The sequence below is a fragment of the Mesoplodon densirostris genome, chromosome 19, assembly GCF_025265405.1.
Source record: "Mesoplodon densirostris isolate mMesDen1 chromosome 19, mMesDen1 primary haplotype, whole genome shotgun sequence".
Taxonomy (NCBI): Eukaryota; Metazoa; Chordata; class Mammalia; order Artiodactyla; family Ziphiidae; genus Mesoplodon; species Mesoplodon densirostris.
In genome coordinates this window covers 449,718-464,397 of record NC_082679.1, presented here as the reverse complement: position 1 = coordinate 464,397, position 14,680 = coordinate 449,718, and the positions used below count along the sequence as shown (strand labels likewise).

Sequence of the window (14,680 nt, the reverse complement as noted above, 5' to 3'; positions counted from 1 at the left end):
CGGCGAGCGCTGGTGCTCGCTGCCTTCTGGGAAATGTGTCTGTAGGTCACCCGGGCTGTTACTCTGGCGGGCCAAGGACTACATTTCCCAGAGGGCCTCGCGGACAGGGCTGGGCTTGCGCACGTTCCACTTCCGGGCGCCGGACGTCGCCAAAGAGTTGCAGAAGTATACTGTTACCTCCCCCTCACCTCCGCGCGCTGGCCTGTCGTGGGGAGGTGGGTGGTTGCTAGGGGAGGGAGGGAAGGAGCGGGGTGGGCACAAGGCACCGGAAGTAGTCCAGCTTCCGCTCGTGGTCCTGGGGCCCCAGGGTGGTTGGTCTTTGTTCCTCCACGGTGTTGTTTGACGCCGTCCGCGTGGCTTCCTGGGGCGGTGAGTCTGGGCGCGACGCGGTGGAGGCGTCGGAAAAGCCCGGGGTAGGGTGTGCAGCTGGCCAGAGGGCGGCAGGAGAAGGGGGGCGGAGGAACACCAGCTGCTTTCCGCGGGCTGCGGCGAGTCCGCGGGGAAGGGCGGCGCGTGGGCTGCTGGGACATGGAGTCCGGCGGGGCTGGGCCTGCCCCGGAAGTGATTCTGGGCCGAGCTGGGCTCTCGCCACGCCTCGGGGGTCGGTGCACGTGCACCCGCGCTAGTCCAGTTCTCGGCGGAATTCCTGGGCTTCTGTCCACCTTTCCACCCAGCTTCCCCTAAACTTTTCACCTCCCCTGGAAAGTCTTTCTGGATTTCTGCAGCTCAGACCACCTCTTTGCTCCTGCTGCACCTGCGTGCGTCCCTCTATAAAGTGAGAGTGCGGGCGGGGTGGGGGGACGCTCCCCGCACAGGGGGATTAAATCCAGATCCTTCACTGGCCGAAGGCTGTGCAAGTTCGCCCAGGCCACACAGCCTTCGCATTTGCTGATTGCGCTGCGCAGACCGTCCTCCACTCTAGCTGTCATCTCAGGGTACTTGGGGGTGAGAGCCGGGGGTTGGGGGCTGTTGGATGGGGCGGCCTGGTTCAGGGGAGCCCTGACCAATGCTTTAAAGACATGCATTGGCATTGAAAATGATCTGTGTTCTTTTTTCTTAAATATTTATTTATTTATTTTTCCTTTTGGCTGTGTCGGGTCTCAGTTGCGGCACGCGGGATCTTCATTGCGGCGCGTGGCCTTCTCTCTAGTTGCGCGCGGGCTTCTCTCTAGTTGCGGCTCGCATGCTCAGTAGTTGTGGCGCGCAGGCTTAATTGTCCCGCGGCATGTGGGATCTTAGTTCCCGGACGGGGCATTGAACCCACACCCCTTGCATTGGAAGGCAGATTCTTAACCACTGGGCCTTCAGGGAAGAAGTCCCAATCTGTGTTCTTTTCTGAAGTTACAGTGGTAGCAAATGGCCTTTGGCAGAAAAATCCAGGTGCTCTGCAGACATTACAAAAGAAAAAGCAGATGTACTATTCCAGTTCCTTTCTCCGGAATTGCCAGCTGAGGCGTTGGTGGTTTTCAGGATCCTTTTCTGAACACTTGTAGCAGTAGCTGCTGTTTTTTGTTTTGAAATTTTAACATTAGTGGGATCATGCCAAGTGAGGAGGACCACAGCTGACTTCCCGGTTTAGCGCCGTAGCGTGGACGTCCCTCTCACTGTCCATTGTTGGCCTTGACTAGTTGAGTTGGGCCGAGCCTCTCAGGCCCCATAGCATTGTGCCATGAGGGGAGGAGCTCCTTCCAGTGTAGGAACCAGCACTTGCTCTCCCCGTGCGGCCACAGTGCAGCCGTCCCCACCACCATCCTGGCCTTCCGGCCGCTGCACTGCAGTCGCCCCCACCACCATCCTGGCCTTCCAGCCTGTCCCCCACATCACTCTTTGTAGTGCCCCACAGACTGCATCCTTCACTTGCACAGAGCCTCCCTGGGATTGGACCCTCCCTTGGCACGGAGCCTCCCTGGGCACCGAGTCTCTGCTCGTTCCCCCAGCACCTCTGCTTGGCTGCTGATGGGGTTCTCTCCGCCACTGAGACACTGGACATGTCCACGCCCCACCCCCGGGAGCAGCCCTCCTACCGGCCCAGTCTGGCCTGAACTCCTGAAGGCTTCCCTGCAGGAAGCGCTCGCTCACTGTCCTAACCAGATTCCCAGTGTGAGGCATCCTCTTGAGGGCACAGATAGGGAGGTCGAGGCTGAAGGTGTCCCCCTGCCAGGCTGTCAGCTGGCCAGGTGTGGGGACAGTTTCCGCCACAGCAAGTGACCTTGCAGGGTGTGAGTCGGTGGAGGGGTGTGGGTGGTCCATGGCCCTGATTGGGTGGGTGTGTGTACCAGGAAGACAGTGTGTGTGGCCTGAGTGAAGGCAGAGAGGCCAGCTTCCCCAGGTGTCGCCATGGCAGCCGACCCAGCGCCCATCGGTCAGGAAGAGCTCGTGATCATCAAGATGGAGGAGGATGAGGCCGCCCTGTGGGATCCTGAACCGTTCTTCAAGCCTCAGCCCCAAACCCTGTTGCCTGGGCTTGGTAGGGACCCCCGGCAGTGCTTCCGGAGCTTCCGCTATGAGGAGGCGGCCGGGCCCCGCGAGGCGCTGGCCCGGCTCCGTGAACTCTGCCGCCAGTGGCTGCGGCCCGAGGTGCACTCCAAGGAGCAGATGCTGGAGCTGCTGGTGCTGGAGCAGTTCCTGGGCGTGCTGCCCGCTGACACCCGGGTCTGGGTCGAGTCCCAGTGCCCCGAGAGTGGCGAGGAGGCTGTAGCGCTCGTGGAGGACCTCGCTCAGATGTTGCAGGAGACTGGTGAGCCGCGGGGGGCTGGGCTTGGGGGCGGGGAAGGTGCAGGGGGACACGAGTCACGACGCCGGGTCCCGAGTGCCCGCCCGCTCTGCCCAGGCCCTGTGTCCTCGTCTCTGGGAAGAAGACTCAGAAGCTGTGACATGTTTGGAGACTTCCGTAGACTCTGAGCCTCCCAGAGGTGTGGGCCTGGGCTTGGCGTAGCATTTCCCCTGCTCAGGTGCACTGGCCTTCTTTCTCTTCCTTTTCTCCTTCCTGGCAAAGTCACGGAGTGCGTGCCATGTGCCAGGCCCTGTGGGTCCAGCAGGGAAGGGAGAGAGGCAAGGTCCTTGGCCTGTTGGAGCCCAGTCTGGTTTGAGCGTTGGACAGTGAGACCTCCAATCACCAGCAGGGTGTCCTTTCTTTAGCGGGGCTGGAGGCCAGAGGAGGTGGGCACAGAGGTCGGCCCGGCCAGGGGTGGCTTTGCAGTTGGTGCTGTGTGACGTCTTCACCTTGGACGTGTGCTTCCGCACCTGTGAGGAGGTGACAGCCGTGCAGCAGGGAGGAGAGATGGCTGGTTACCGCCTCGTCCACCCTGGCACGTGGTCACTTCTTTACTCGTGTATTTGTGCAGTTCCTTTTGCCTGCTTGGCCCCTTGTATCGAGGGGTGGAAACCATAGCACTTAAACAAGCAAACAAACCCCAGCTTTATTAGGCTCTAACCCACGTACTCAAAAAATTGTACACCTTGTGGGTTTTAGTATAGTCACAGGTTTGTACAGTCATCACCCGTGTCTAATGTCATCACCTTCAAATCAACTCCGTGCCCGTCAGCAGCCACTCCCCAGTCTTCCCTTTCCTAGTGCCTTGGCAGCCAGGAACCTGCTCTGTGTCTCTGTACACTTTCTTGTTCTGGACGTTTTATTAAATGGAATCATACATTTGATGGAATCATACATGGCTTTTTATGATGGGCTTCTTTTCTCGAGTGTAATGTTTCTAGCGTTCATTCACAGTGTAGTACCTCACTAATTTTTATGCCTAGTCATATTCCATTGTGTGGTTATACCACGTTCTCTCTATCCATTTATCTGTTATGGATATTTGGGTTGTTTGTACCTTTTGGCTGTTACGATCAACGCTGACGTGAAGTTACGTATACTTTATTCTCTTGGTTATAAACCTAGGAGTGGAATTGCTGGATCACATGGTAACTCTGGCCTTTTGAGGAACTGCTAACACACCACTTGTTTTAAGAGAGGGGATTTAATGTAGAGAGTGTAACCTAGGCATTGAAGGAATGAAAAAGTACAAAAAGAACTCTAAGGTGTCCTGGCGGTAGGAACTGCAGGGAGCTGTGTCCGCTCTGGGAAGAGGTCGGAATTATGACAGAGACTCAAAGGAGGGGCTGGGAGGTGGGGCTGCTGCTGGATGGTGCTGGGGTCTCCCAGGGGGACAGGATGAAGCCCGTTCTGCACATGTTGGAAAAGTTGCAAACTGGATCTAGCCGCTGCTAAAGAAAACCTTGATAATGCATGACTGGTTTTCACCCAGGCATGAACGTGAGGTGCAGGCGAGACACCTTGTACGCATGGGTCCACAGTGCTCCCAGGATGTCTGGCTGTCGTGCTGGGCTGTCCTCTGAGCCATGGGCAGCGTTTGTCGTCTTAGGGGACTGTTCCCTGGTACCAGTTCCCAGCTTCCCCCTGAATGGATGCTTAGGTGATGCACACTATTAAAAGAGATTTTGCATCGTAAGAGTGTGGATGTTGGCAAAGCAGCCTGCTGGCACTGCCCGGACTTAGGCCTGGTGCTCCCGAGGATCCTCTGGGGCATGCATGGTTATGTCCACTCAGCCCTGAAGCCGCATGGTCTCAGGTTGACAAGAAAACTCCTGCCTTTGCTCCGTACCCTTACCTGCTCTCAGCCTGTTGCTGGCCCCTTCGATGCCCCCGCATGGGAGAGGGTAGGGCCTGGCCCTGGCTTTCTCTGGGTGGTTTTGGAGATGACTGCCCTGATGCTATCAGGGAGACCAGAATGATGTCCCAAGCTCTTCCTTGGCTGTCACTGTTGGCTGTGTGTTCGGGGGTCCCCAAGACCCCCCCTTAGCCTCAAGTGATTTGTTAGAAGGAGTCACAGAATTCCACAAGGCTATTATATTCGTGGTTGTAGTTTATTACAGTGGAAGGATACAGATTAAAGTCAGCGGTGGAAAAAGGTGCCTAGTCTGGGAGATACCAGGCACGAGATTCCGGGTGTCCTTTCCTGTGGGAGTCGTGCGGGTCGTGCTTAATTCCCCCAGCAGTGATGTGCGACGACACGCACAGGATGCTGCCGCTGGGGGGCTCACCTGCAGTGACGTCCAGGATTTTTACTGGGGGGTCAGTCACAGAGTTATGGAACATGACTGACCTTAGTTACCCAGCCTGAACTCCCCGCAGAGGTCAGACCTGTACAGTGTGGCCCAGGGTTACTACCGTGTCACATTGTTAGCATGAACTATCTGTGTGACCCAAGAACTTAGGTAAACAAAGATGTTCTTATCAGGCAGAATCTTCCAAGGGCTTAGAGGTCCCCTCCCAGGAGCAGGTCAAGGGCCAGACTTGCGTTTGGAGTGTGGAGGGTTCGGACAGCTCAGGCCTGCTGAGTCAGCCCTTTACTGACCACCCAGCTGCAGCTGAAGGAAGCTTCTAATGACTATTTCCTTGGTGTTTCAGTGACTTGGGTTTCAGGGGCCTTGGGTGTGTTCTTGAGGTACATATGTGTGTGTGCATCAGAAGGGGCTGCCTGTCAGCCAGGGTAGGGTGTTCTCTGTGAATCAGAGGGCAAGCGGCGTCTCGTCTGGCACAGAGTTCCTGGCCAGTGGGACATGTTGGCCTCCGGGTTGATTAGTGGGCCTGGGTGCCTCGCCCCTTCGTCCCCAGGGTGGGCCTGCAGACGCTAACCCTGCTCTTTCCCCTCAGCACTGGCCCAGGCCCCTCCCGAGGACCAACGGTTTGGAGACCTGGCAGAGCCGGCCAAGCCCTTCACGGATGGAGCTCAGGTGAGCTGTGAGTCCTCCACAGTCAGAGATGCCACGTCCTGCGGGACCCCGCCCGCCCCCGCCCCCTTCACCCCAGGCCGTGGAGGGTCACATTCGGCAGCTGTGCCCAGCCCCCCCCCCCCCCACCCCACCCTCAGGCTGAGCTCAGGACCTGCCCTGCACCCTCTCCCAGCTCCTGGCTCTGAGGACGGGGCCTCCCCAGGCTCACACCATTTGAGTACAGAGTACAGTAAGTCCCCTACACACACACCTCCAAGTTACAAACTTTCAAGATGCGAACATGCGTTCGCATGTCCAATCACGTAAGTTAGTTCACGTGTCTGGCGTACATTGTCATGTGCGTTCATCCTCTACAAGTGGTTGTGCTTTTGTGTACTTTACAGTACTGTATAGAGTACAGTAGTACAGTATGTTTATTTCAAGCCCAGGATGTCCGGAAGCAAGCGTAAAAGCAGCGGTGATGTAGCTGGTACTGCCAAGAAGCGCCACGCGATAACGATGGAAACAAAAGTGAAAATAATTGAGAGAGTGGAGCGAGGCGAAAAGATGGTAGACGTCGCTCATTCTTATAACCTGAATCGTTCAACCATCGGCTCAATCGTAAAGAACAAGGACAAGATCATGGAACATGTGAAGTCTGCTATGCCGATGACGTCAACAATAATAACAAAGAAGCGTGGAAAAGTGATGGAGGAGATGGAGAAACTTCTCAGTGTGTGGATGCAGGATCAGCGTCAGCGTCGAGTCCCACTCAGCTTAATGCTGATTCAAGAGAAAGCTAAGAGCCTTTATGAAGACTTGAAGAAGAAGCATGGCGAAGAATCAGAGGGCAAATCTTTTAATGCCAGCCGTAGCTGGGTTCACCGGTTCAAGGCTAGAGCCAAACTTCACAATGTAAAAGTAAGTGACAAGGCAGCGAGTACAGATACAGTAGCTGCCCGGGAATTTCCTGAAACGCTTCGAGAAATTATTGATGAAGGCGCGTATTTACCCGAGCAGGTGTTTAATGTGGACGAGACAGGACTGTACTGGAAGAGGATGCCGGACCGAAGTTACATCAGTAAGGAGGAAAAGTTGATGCCAGGCTATAAAGCATCAAAGGATAGGCTCACGCTGTTGTTTGGTGGCAATGCTTCTGGTGATATGAAGCTGAAGCCTCTCTTAGTTTATCACTCAGAGAACCCAAGAGCCCTTAAAAACATAGCCAAGGGCTCTCTTCCTGTTGTGTGGAAGAGTAACCCCAAAGCCTGGGTTACACAGGCCATTTTCCAGGACTGGTTTTTCCACCACTTTATCCCGGAGGTAGAGAAATATTGCTTGGAGAAGGACGTCCCATTCAACATTCTTTTGCTGCTCGACAATGCTCCGGGCCACCCCCCATTCATGGACGACTTTCATCCCAGCGTCAAAGTAGTGCATCTGCCACTGAATACTACGGCGCTCATCCAACCTATGGACCAGGGAGTTATAGCGACTTTCAAGAAATATTACTTACGTCACACTTTTCGTCAGGCAGTAAAGGCGAGTGACGAATCAGGAACAACGTTGCGACAATTTTGGAAGGACTATAACATCTACAAGGCCATAAAAAACATCGACTTTGCCTGGAGTGAGGTTACAGCCGTCACCATGAACGGGGTTTGGAAGAACCTTTGCCCGAAGTTTGTTCACGATTTTCGTGGATTTGAGAAGTTGGATGAGGAGTCCAAAGAGGTCTTCAGCAACTTAGTGACCCTCAGTGAGAAGCTGGAGCTAGATCTGCAAGAGGATGACTTCATTGAGCTCCTTGCTGTGCAACATGAGGAGCTCACTAATGAAGACCTGATGGAACTGGAGGCCCAGAGAAAGGATGAAGAGGGACAGGAGGAAGAAGAAGTAACTGAAGAACCGAAGAGATTCACGACGCAGGAAATGGCGAGGGGGTTTTCTTTGTTTGAGGAGGCGCTGTTGGTGTTTGAGGCACAGGACCCGAACGTGGAACGGTTCACGAGGGTGGCAGCAGCCGTTCAGAACGCAGTCCGGTGTTACCGTGTCATCTACGACGAGAAAAAACGAGCCGCGACCCAGACGTCCCTGGATCGTTTTTACAAGAGGGTGGATAGAATTAAATCCAGCAAGGAACCAGAACCTGTGCCATCAACGTCCGGCGTGAGTGACATTGCAACTGGCCCTCCGTCTCCTGTTGCTGACGATCCTTCAGCCCTACCATCTCCCACCTCCTCTTCCTCTTCCAGTCAGTAACTCTTCCTGCCTGTTCCCTCGATGCCAGCCTCTGTGTGCCAGCTGTTGTACTGTACTACGGTACTTTTCAAGGTACTGTACTGTAAGATTAAAAATGTTTTCTTTATTTTTTGTGTTTGTTTGTTTTTTATGTATTATTCGTGTGAAAAGTATTACACACCTATTCCAGTACAGTGCTCTATAGCCGATTGTGTAAGTTGGGTACCTAGGCTAACGTCGTTGGACTTACGAACACATTGGACTTACAAACGTGCTCTTGGAACGGAACTCGTTCATACGTAGGGGACTTACTGTAGTTGTAGTCTCTCTTGCACAGAGATAGAAATACAGCAGTCGTTATTAATCCTCCCATTTTAAAGAAAATTTTAAAATGTATATAAAACATGTATATGCATTACAAAGTAATTCAAACGTTAAGAAAAGCGCATAAAGTTCAAACGCCACAGCCAGTCTTCCTCTCTGGAGACGGCCACTGCCACCCATCGTACATCCTTCCTCTTTCCTGTACACACGTGCACTTCACACACATGGGCCTGTGTGTGAACGGGGCACACAGACATTTCCAAAGGAAGCCCCATTAACGCTCTGCACCCTACCGATCTCACCTCGTCTCGCGTTGCGGTCCCTTCCAGTGGCACAGGCCGTCCCAGCCTTTCTGTTTAGTGGCTCTCTTGGAGTCACGTGCCCAGCCCCACTAGGGAGTGTGGGCTGCGGTCGGTTTCTCATCCCAGAGCACACACCCTCCTCTTGGCTGCTGCCCCCTGGCTCTTCCGCCCCTGGGCCTGCCTGTCCTCTGGTTGGCCTCAAGACACAGGGACCAAAGCTTATCTCTGTGTCAGCGGGCGCCTGCATGTCTTTGATCCTGGTGGGTAATCCAGGGGGCTTCCCCCGGAGGACAGGGGGACGTGCTCACACGTGGGAAGGAGGGCAGACCAGCCGAGGAGCGTGGCCGGGGTCTCCTGCCCGGTGAGGGGGGAGAGCGGACCGCACCCTGGCCTTCCCCACCCTCGACTGCCATTCCTGGTCCTCCCGAGACACTGCGAGGCCTGCGGTGGCCCTGCCTAGATCTGCCCAAGTCCGGCTCAGCCGGCGTCCTGCCGACAACTCCCAGAGAACACCCAGGGCTGCTTTACTGTCAAACTCCCATCACCAGTCGAGAGTGTAGAGCTGGGCTCTGAGAGATGCTGCTCCTGGAAGAAACGAGGTGCTCGGCCCAGCCCCCAGTGGAAGGACACTGGGAAGTGGGTCTCCTTGGCCACCTCGGGGCCCCAAGGCGGGAGGCAGGCCTGCTGCTCGCCTGCTTCTTCAGGAGCCCGTCTGGGTAACTGAACCCTGCACAAGTATTTCCTCCATTAAAAAAACCAAAAACAGGGACTCCCCTGGTGGTCCAGTGGTTAGGACTCCGCTTTTCCACGGCAGGGGGCACGGGTCCGATCCCTGGTTGGAGAACTAAGATCCCCCATGCCGCGCGGCTTGGCCAAACCAAAAAATCAAAACAACACACAAAACAAAAACCTTGAGTCCTGACACCCTTAATTACATTGCTCAAGGCCTTGCGAGCTCGGGGCTATGGAGCACGTTGCCTCCATTGGACAGCGTGTCCTGCTCTTCTCCCCAGCTGCCACCAAGCTCTGAGCTGAGGTTTATACACAGTGGCTGCCTGTTCCTGGGCCCGGCTATGACCCTGGTGCTGGTAATTTCTGGTTTCTATATTTGGTCTGACGTCAGTTTGTGGTGTATTACGCCGCCCTGGATGCTTCAGGAGGCCGGCGAGTAGGTGACTTGGGATGGTGGTGTCAGCGGGGGGCGCCCTCGGGAAGCGGTAGTGGGATTTCAGAGGCTTGCTGCGATCCTGAGGGTGAAGTTTATTTAGTCCACGGGGCCAGAATTCATCGAGTGGCCGGACGTGACCCCGAATCTCCCACCTAAAGAGAGAGACTAGTCAGTGACCTCTAAGGGTTTTACCCAGGCCCATCAGCACTTCCGCCGGTAAACGTTGTCTCCCCATTTTACAGCGGGTCAGGGCTGGGGCGGCAGCGGCCCTGAAATCAGCGGGCACAGGGCGGGAACGTAAATATTCTCTTGTGGTGTCCGGAGAGAGTGATGCGGGCCCGAAGCCCCCCCTGAAGAGGCCGCCGAGGGCGGGCCAGCGCCGAAGTGCCAAGCGGGACCGTAAGGCCATCAACCTGCAGGTGAAACTGGAGGTACTGCGGCGCTTCGAAGCCGGAGAGAAGCTCAGCCGAATCGGGAGGGCACTAGGGCTCTCCACCTCCACTGTGGCCACCATTCGTGACAACAAGGCCAAGATCCGAGCGAGTTCCCAGGCGGCCACCCCGCACGCAGCCTCCAAGCTGACGCGCAGCCGCAGCCTGGTGATGGAGAACATGGAGAGGCTGCTGAGCGTGTGGATTGAGGACCAGAACCGGCGTGACGTGCCGGTCAGCGTGGTGCTCGTCCAGGAGAAGGCCCGCAGCCTGTTTGAGGAGCTCAAGCGGGCGCAGGGTGAGGGCGCCGAGGCTGAGACTTTCGGCGCCAGCCGCGGCTGGTTCGCGCGCTTCAAGGCGCGGCACGGGCTGCGCAGCCTCGGGGCCGGAGGCGAGGCGGCGCGCGCAGACACAGAAGCTGCGCGCAGGTATCCGGCGCTGCTGCGGAGGGTGATCCAGGAGGGCGGCTACACGGACCGGCAGGTGTTCAACGTGGACGAGACCCGGCTCTTCTGGAGGCGGCTGCCGGGCAGGACGCTCCCTTCCACGGCGGGGAAGCCAGGCCCCGGGTTCACAGCCGCCCAAGATCACCTGACCCTGCTGCTCGGCAGCAACGCCGCCGGCGACTTCAAGCTGAAGCCGCTGCTGGTGTACCCCTCGGAGAACCCGCGCGCCCTCCGGGGCTTCTCCAAGCCCAACCTGCCCGTGCTGTGGCGCTCACACAGGAAGGCCTGGGTCACTGTGAGCCTCTTCCAGGAGTGGTTCGTGCACTTCTTCTGCCCCGCTGTGGAGAGGTACTGCGCCCGGCACGGGCTCCCGTATAAAGCTCTGCTCGTCCTGGACAGCGCTCCCGGCCGCCCCGGGAACCTGGACGACCTCTCCGACCACGTGCGCGTGGAGTACCTGCCCAAGGACACCACGGCCCTCATCCAGCCCATGACCCAGGACGTGGTTGCCACGTTCAAGGCCTGCTACCTGCGGAGGGTCTTCCGCCTCTTGGCGGCGAGGGCGGGAGGCGCCGGCGAGCGGTCAGCGGCCTCGGACTTCTGGCGGGACTACAGCATCCTGGACGCTGTGCACAACATCTCCGAGTCCTGGGAGGAGGTTCCGCCTGCGACGTTGAACCGGGGTTGGAGGAAGCTGTGGCCCGACTGCCTCCAGCACGACGCCAGGCCCCGGCCCGGGGAGGCCCTCCCGCAGATCCGGCAGGACGTCGTGGCGCTGGCGCACGGCTTGGGTTTCGGGGAGGTGGCAGAGGCGGATGTGGCTGAGCTGCTGCAGAGCCAGGGCGCAGACCTGTCCAACGAGGAGCTGGTGGGGTTGGAGCAGGAGCGGGCAGCCGGGGAGGAGGGTGAGGACTGTTCGACGGCCGCCCGCCAGCTCACGGCCAGGCACCTGGCCAAGGCCCTAGCACATTTCGATGCTGGCCTGCAGATCGTCAGGGACAACGACCCCAACCTGGAGCGCAGCCTCCGCGTCTGCCGGGGCGTGAACACCGTGACCGGCTGCTATCGGGAGCTCTTCAAGGAGAAGAGAGGCCCCAGATGGTGTGTGTTCAGGGGGAGGGGGTGTTGGGAGTCCTGAGGGCTCCGGACTTTGCTGGGGAGAGGGGGTCCTCCCTCCCCATCTTTCACATGGAAGTGACACTGGTCTGCATGTTTCCATTTCATTGCATTAACCCCTCAAATGTTTTTCTGTCAGCAAATAATTTAGTGTCTCAAGTGAACTTCTCAAATATATGGTTTTAGAAGCCTTGATGAATTCTCAAGTGACTTTATTGCATCCTGGGCCCTTTTGGAGCAGTGCATCCTCGGTTTCCTAGTGGAAGCCCATGAGGAAGCCGGAATCCCTGGGTAGCACCCCTGGCACGGTATTCCTGCCACCTTGCTCACTGCACTGAGTTCTGCCTGTATTCAAAGCTGGGGCTCACGGAGCCGAGAGGGGTTCAGAGGGGTTCTGCTTGTTTTCTGGCCCGCTCACCCTTCAGCTGGGTGTCACGACCTGCAGGCGGCAAAGGCTGACCCCAGATGAGCACCCAAAGAGACTCAGGGACCCAGAGAGTGGGCCTGGGTGGGAGGGGTGTCCGGCCACGCACCTCCCATCTCTGTTCTCCCGGGACACTGGATGCGTCTTGTCATCCTGTTCTGTCCTCTGAAATGATGCTGTGCCCCTGCTGACTGGCCGGTGGGGGGGGAGGTGGGGGCGGGAGGAGAGACTACACTAGGCTCCCCGGCCCCGGCGCGGGCGTCCTCACGGCTGCAGGCACCCCTGCAGGCCTGCTGCTAATTCTCCCTCTCTTCTTGTCTCTCTCCTCTGGTGCTCCCTCTCTCCACCAGTTTCCGTTTGACTCCTGCCATGCCCCTTTGACTCTTCTTCCCATGGACACGGGCTCATTCCAGGCAGTGGTGGCATTTGGAGACAAGGCCCCGGATGCCATGTGGGAAGACTGGGAGGCACACGATGCCCCACAGAAGGAGGGGTAAGGATGTGGGTTTGGGGGTAGGGTTGGCCTTACTGCAGGACGCACGGGTCCTCAGGTGAGTGGTCCCTGTCTTCAGCCAAGGGGCCCTGTTAGAGGAAGCCTTCCCTGAGCCTGCCTTCCTTCTGAAGGAGTGGGGGGGGGGCAGGGGGGGGCGCGGGCTAGCCCGGGAGATTGGTTGGGGGCTAAATTTGGCCTGAAGGTTTTGCTGGGGAGCCCAGGTGCCCTCACATCTCCCATCTGCTGTCCATACACCCCGGTGTACACCTGGCTGAGGCATGCCCAGAGCCGACCTCTGATCCCACGCACAAAGCAAGCCCTCCCTGCTGGCTGGACCTCTTGCATCCGAGCAGGTAACTCTTCTGCCCCAGCTCTTGGGCCATCGTGGGTCCCCGTAGCTCTAGGCTCTCCTGGGGGTGGCCACCGTGGGTATACCTGACCAGGGATGCTGGGCTGCTCCTGCTTGGCTGTCTGCACCATTCAGTGTAGAATCAGAGCCAGAGGAGAGACTGACTTTAAAGGACACTTTTGGGCATATTAATCACGTAAGGCTGTACACGGGTCTTCTCTTCCTGGCTGGACACGGGGTGTTTTCCAGCGGTGTTGGGCACGGAACTGGGCCCCGGGCGCTGGGGGCGGAGCCGGGCCCTGGGGCGCTGGGGGCCCTTCGGGTTCGGGCCAACAAAGAACAGCCCGGATACCCAGGCCCACGGCTGGGCCAGCTGGTCTCTCCGTCCTTCTGTCGGGCACGGTGTTCGCCTCCCCCTGCTGCCCCGGCTGGCCTATCTCCTGTCGGGTGGTAAGCTCTTCGTCCCAACTGCCATCACCCGCAGCTCCACACCCCTCCTCCAGCCTCAGGGATGACCCAGGACCCTCCCTGGGCTCCCCCCCTGCCCCCCTTGGTTGGTGTCCTCAGTCCCCCTGTGCAGACAGGTGAGGATCCCCTCCAGATGCTCCCAAACGCTTCACCCCAACATCCTCCCCGGGGTTGGCCCATGTCCTGTCGGGATGTTCCCTGTCACCAAGCCCCAACTACATGGCGAGGGCAAGCATCAGGCCTGCTGCGTGCACTGCTGTGCGTCCTGCTGTATACACAGGCATGACCCTGCCCCAGGTTGCAGTAAAGGCAGCCTTACCTCGGGACGTGGGGAGAGGGGCTGCCCACAGGGCGGACGTCCGCTCTCGGCTCACCAGGCAAGGGCAGCCGGGTTCTCGCTCCTTGGACCCTTTCTCACCCAGCCTGACCAGGACCCGGCTTTGTTCCCACCCCCGTCGTCCCTGCATTGGCCTCGCTCTTGTGAGCAGAGCAGGACAGTGTGGTCTGTGGTCACAGGCTGAGACACACAGACACTGGCTGACCCGCGTGCACACACACTGACCACGTGGAACGGGCACTGCACCAGGGCCCGTGCGGTGTGGGCTCACCTGCCCACAGAGAGGCCGGGCCTCTGTCCTGGCTCTAGGAGGTCACCTTGAGTCTGACGGGAGTGTCTGTGCTCCGTGGGCCTCGCTCCAGGCTGGTCTGTGCTGACGGCGTGATACACGGCGGGGCTTCCTGAGTCCCCCGGGGGCTGGAGGCCGAGGTCGGGCACATGGTGGTCCCCGTGTCGACATGACCAACCCCAAAAAACCCTGCACCTCAGGATTCAGGTGGGCTTCCCTAGGTGGCCACACCCAAGGGACCCCCGATGCTGCTCCTGACTTCTGCCCTCGGCTGATTTTAATCTACATCCTAAGCAACTCTGTGCCAGCTGCAAAGAGAGGGAGCTTGTTCATACACCCCTCCCAGTGCACGGGGCTCTCGTGGACAGGCCCCTCCCAGGATATGGAGCTCACCTGAGCAGGTACCCAGCAGCCCACGGGGCTCTCGTGGACAGGCCCCTCCTAGGATATGGAGCTCACCTGAGCAGGTACCCAGCAGCCCATGGGGCTCTCATGGACAGGCCGCTCTCAGAATATGGAGCTCACCTGAGCAGGTACCCAGCAGCCCATGGGGCTCTCG

The 14,680-nt window shown here is 58.0% G+C and overlaps 2 protein-coding genes across 8 annotated transcripts; both read left to right on the top strand.

Moving 5' to 3' along the window:
- The first annotated feature begins 143 nt into the window (after positions 1-143).
- On the top strand, positions 144-8,101 carry LOC132479771 (tigger transposable element-derived protein 1-like). Of its 7 annotated transcripts, none has more exons than XM_060083325.1 (4): positions 144-172; positions 2,280-2,737; positions 5,675-5,754; positions 6,163-8,101. In XM_060083325.1, exons 2-4 carry the CDS (start codon positions 2,338-2,340, stop codon positions 7,993-7,995), a joined length of 2,313 nt encoding a protein of 770 aa, XP_059939308.1. In that variant the 5' UTR covers positions 144-172; positions 2,280-2,337; the 3' UTR covers positions 7,996-8,101. The 7 variants fall into 7 exon arrangements, with proteins under 7 accessions (XP_059939308.1, XP_059939305.1, XP_059939309.1 ...); XM_060083322.1 differs by having other exon boundaries at positions 163-215; XM_060083326.1 differs by lacking the exon at positions 144-172 and adding an exon at positions 262-369 and having other exon boundaries at positions 6,178-8,101.
- Positions 8,102-9,673: 1,572 nt separating this feature from the next.
- On the top strand, positions 9,674-13,542 carry LOC132480535 (tigger transposable element-derived protein 1-like). Its single transcript, XM_060084772.1, has 4 exons — positions 9,674-9,688; positions 10,011-11,746; positions 12,207-12,259; positions 13,277-13,542. The coding sequence occupies exons 1-4, from the start codon at positions 9,674-9,676 to the stop codon at positions 13,540-13,542; spliced, it is 2,070 nt and encodes a 689-aa protein (XP_059940755.1).
- Positions 13,543-14,680: the final 1,138 nt, after the last annotated feature.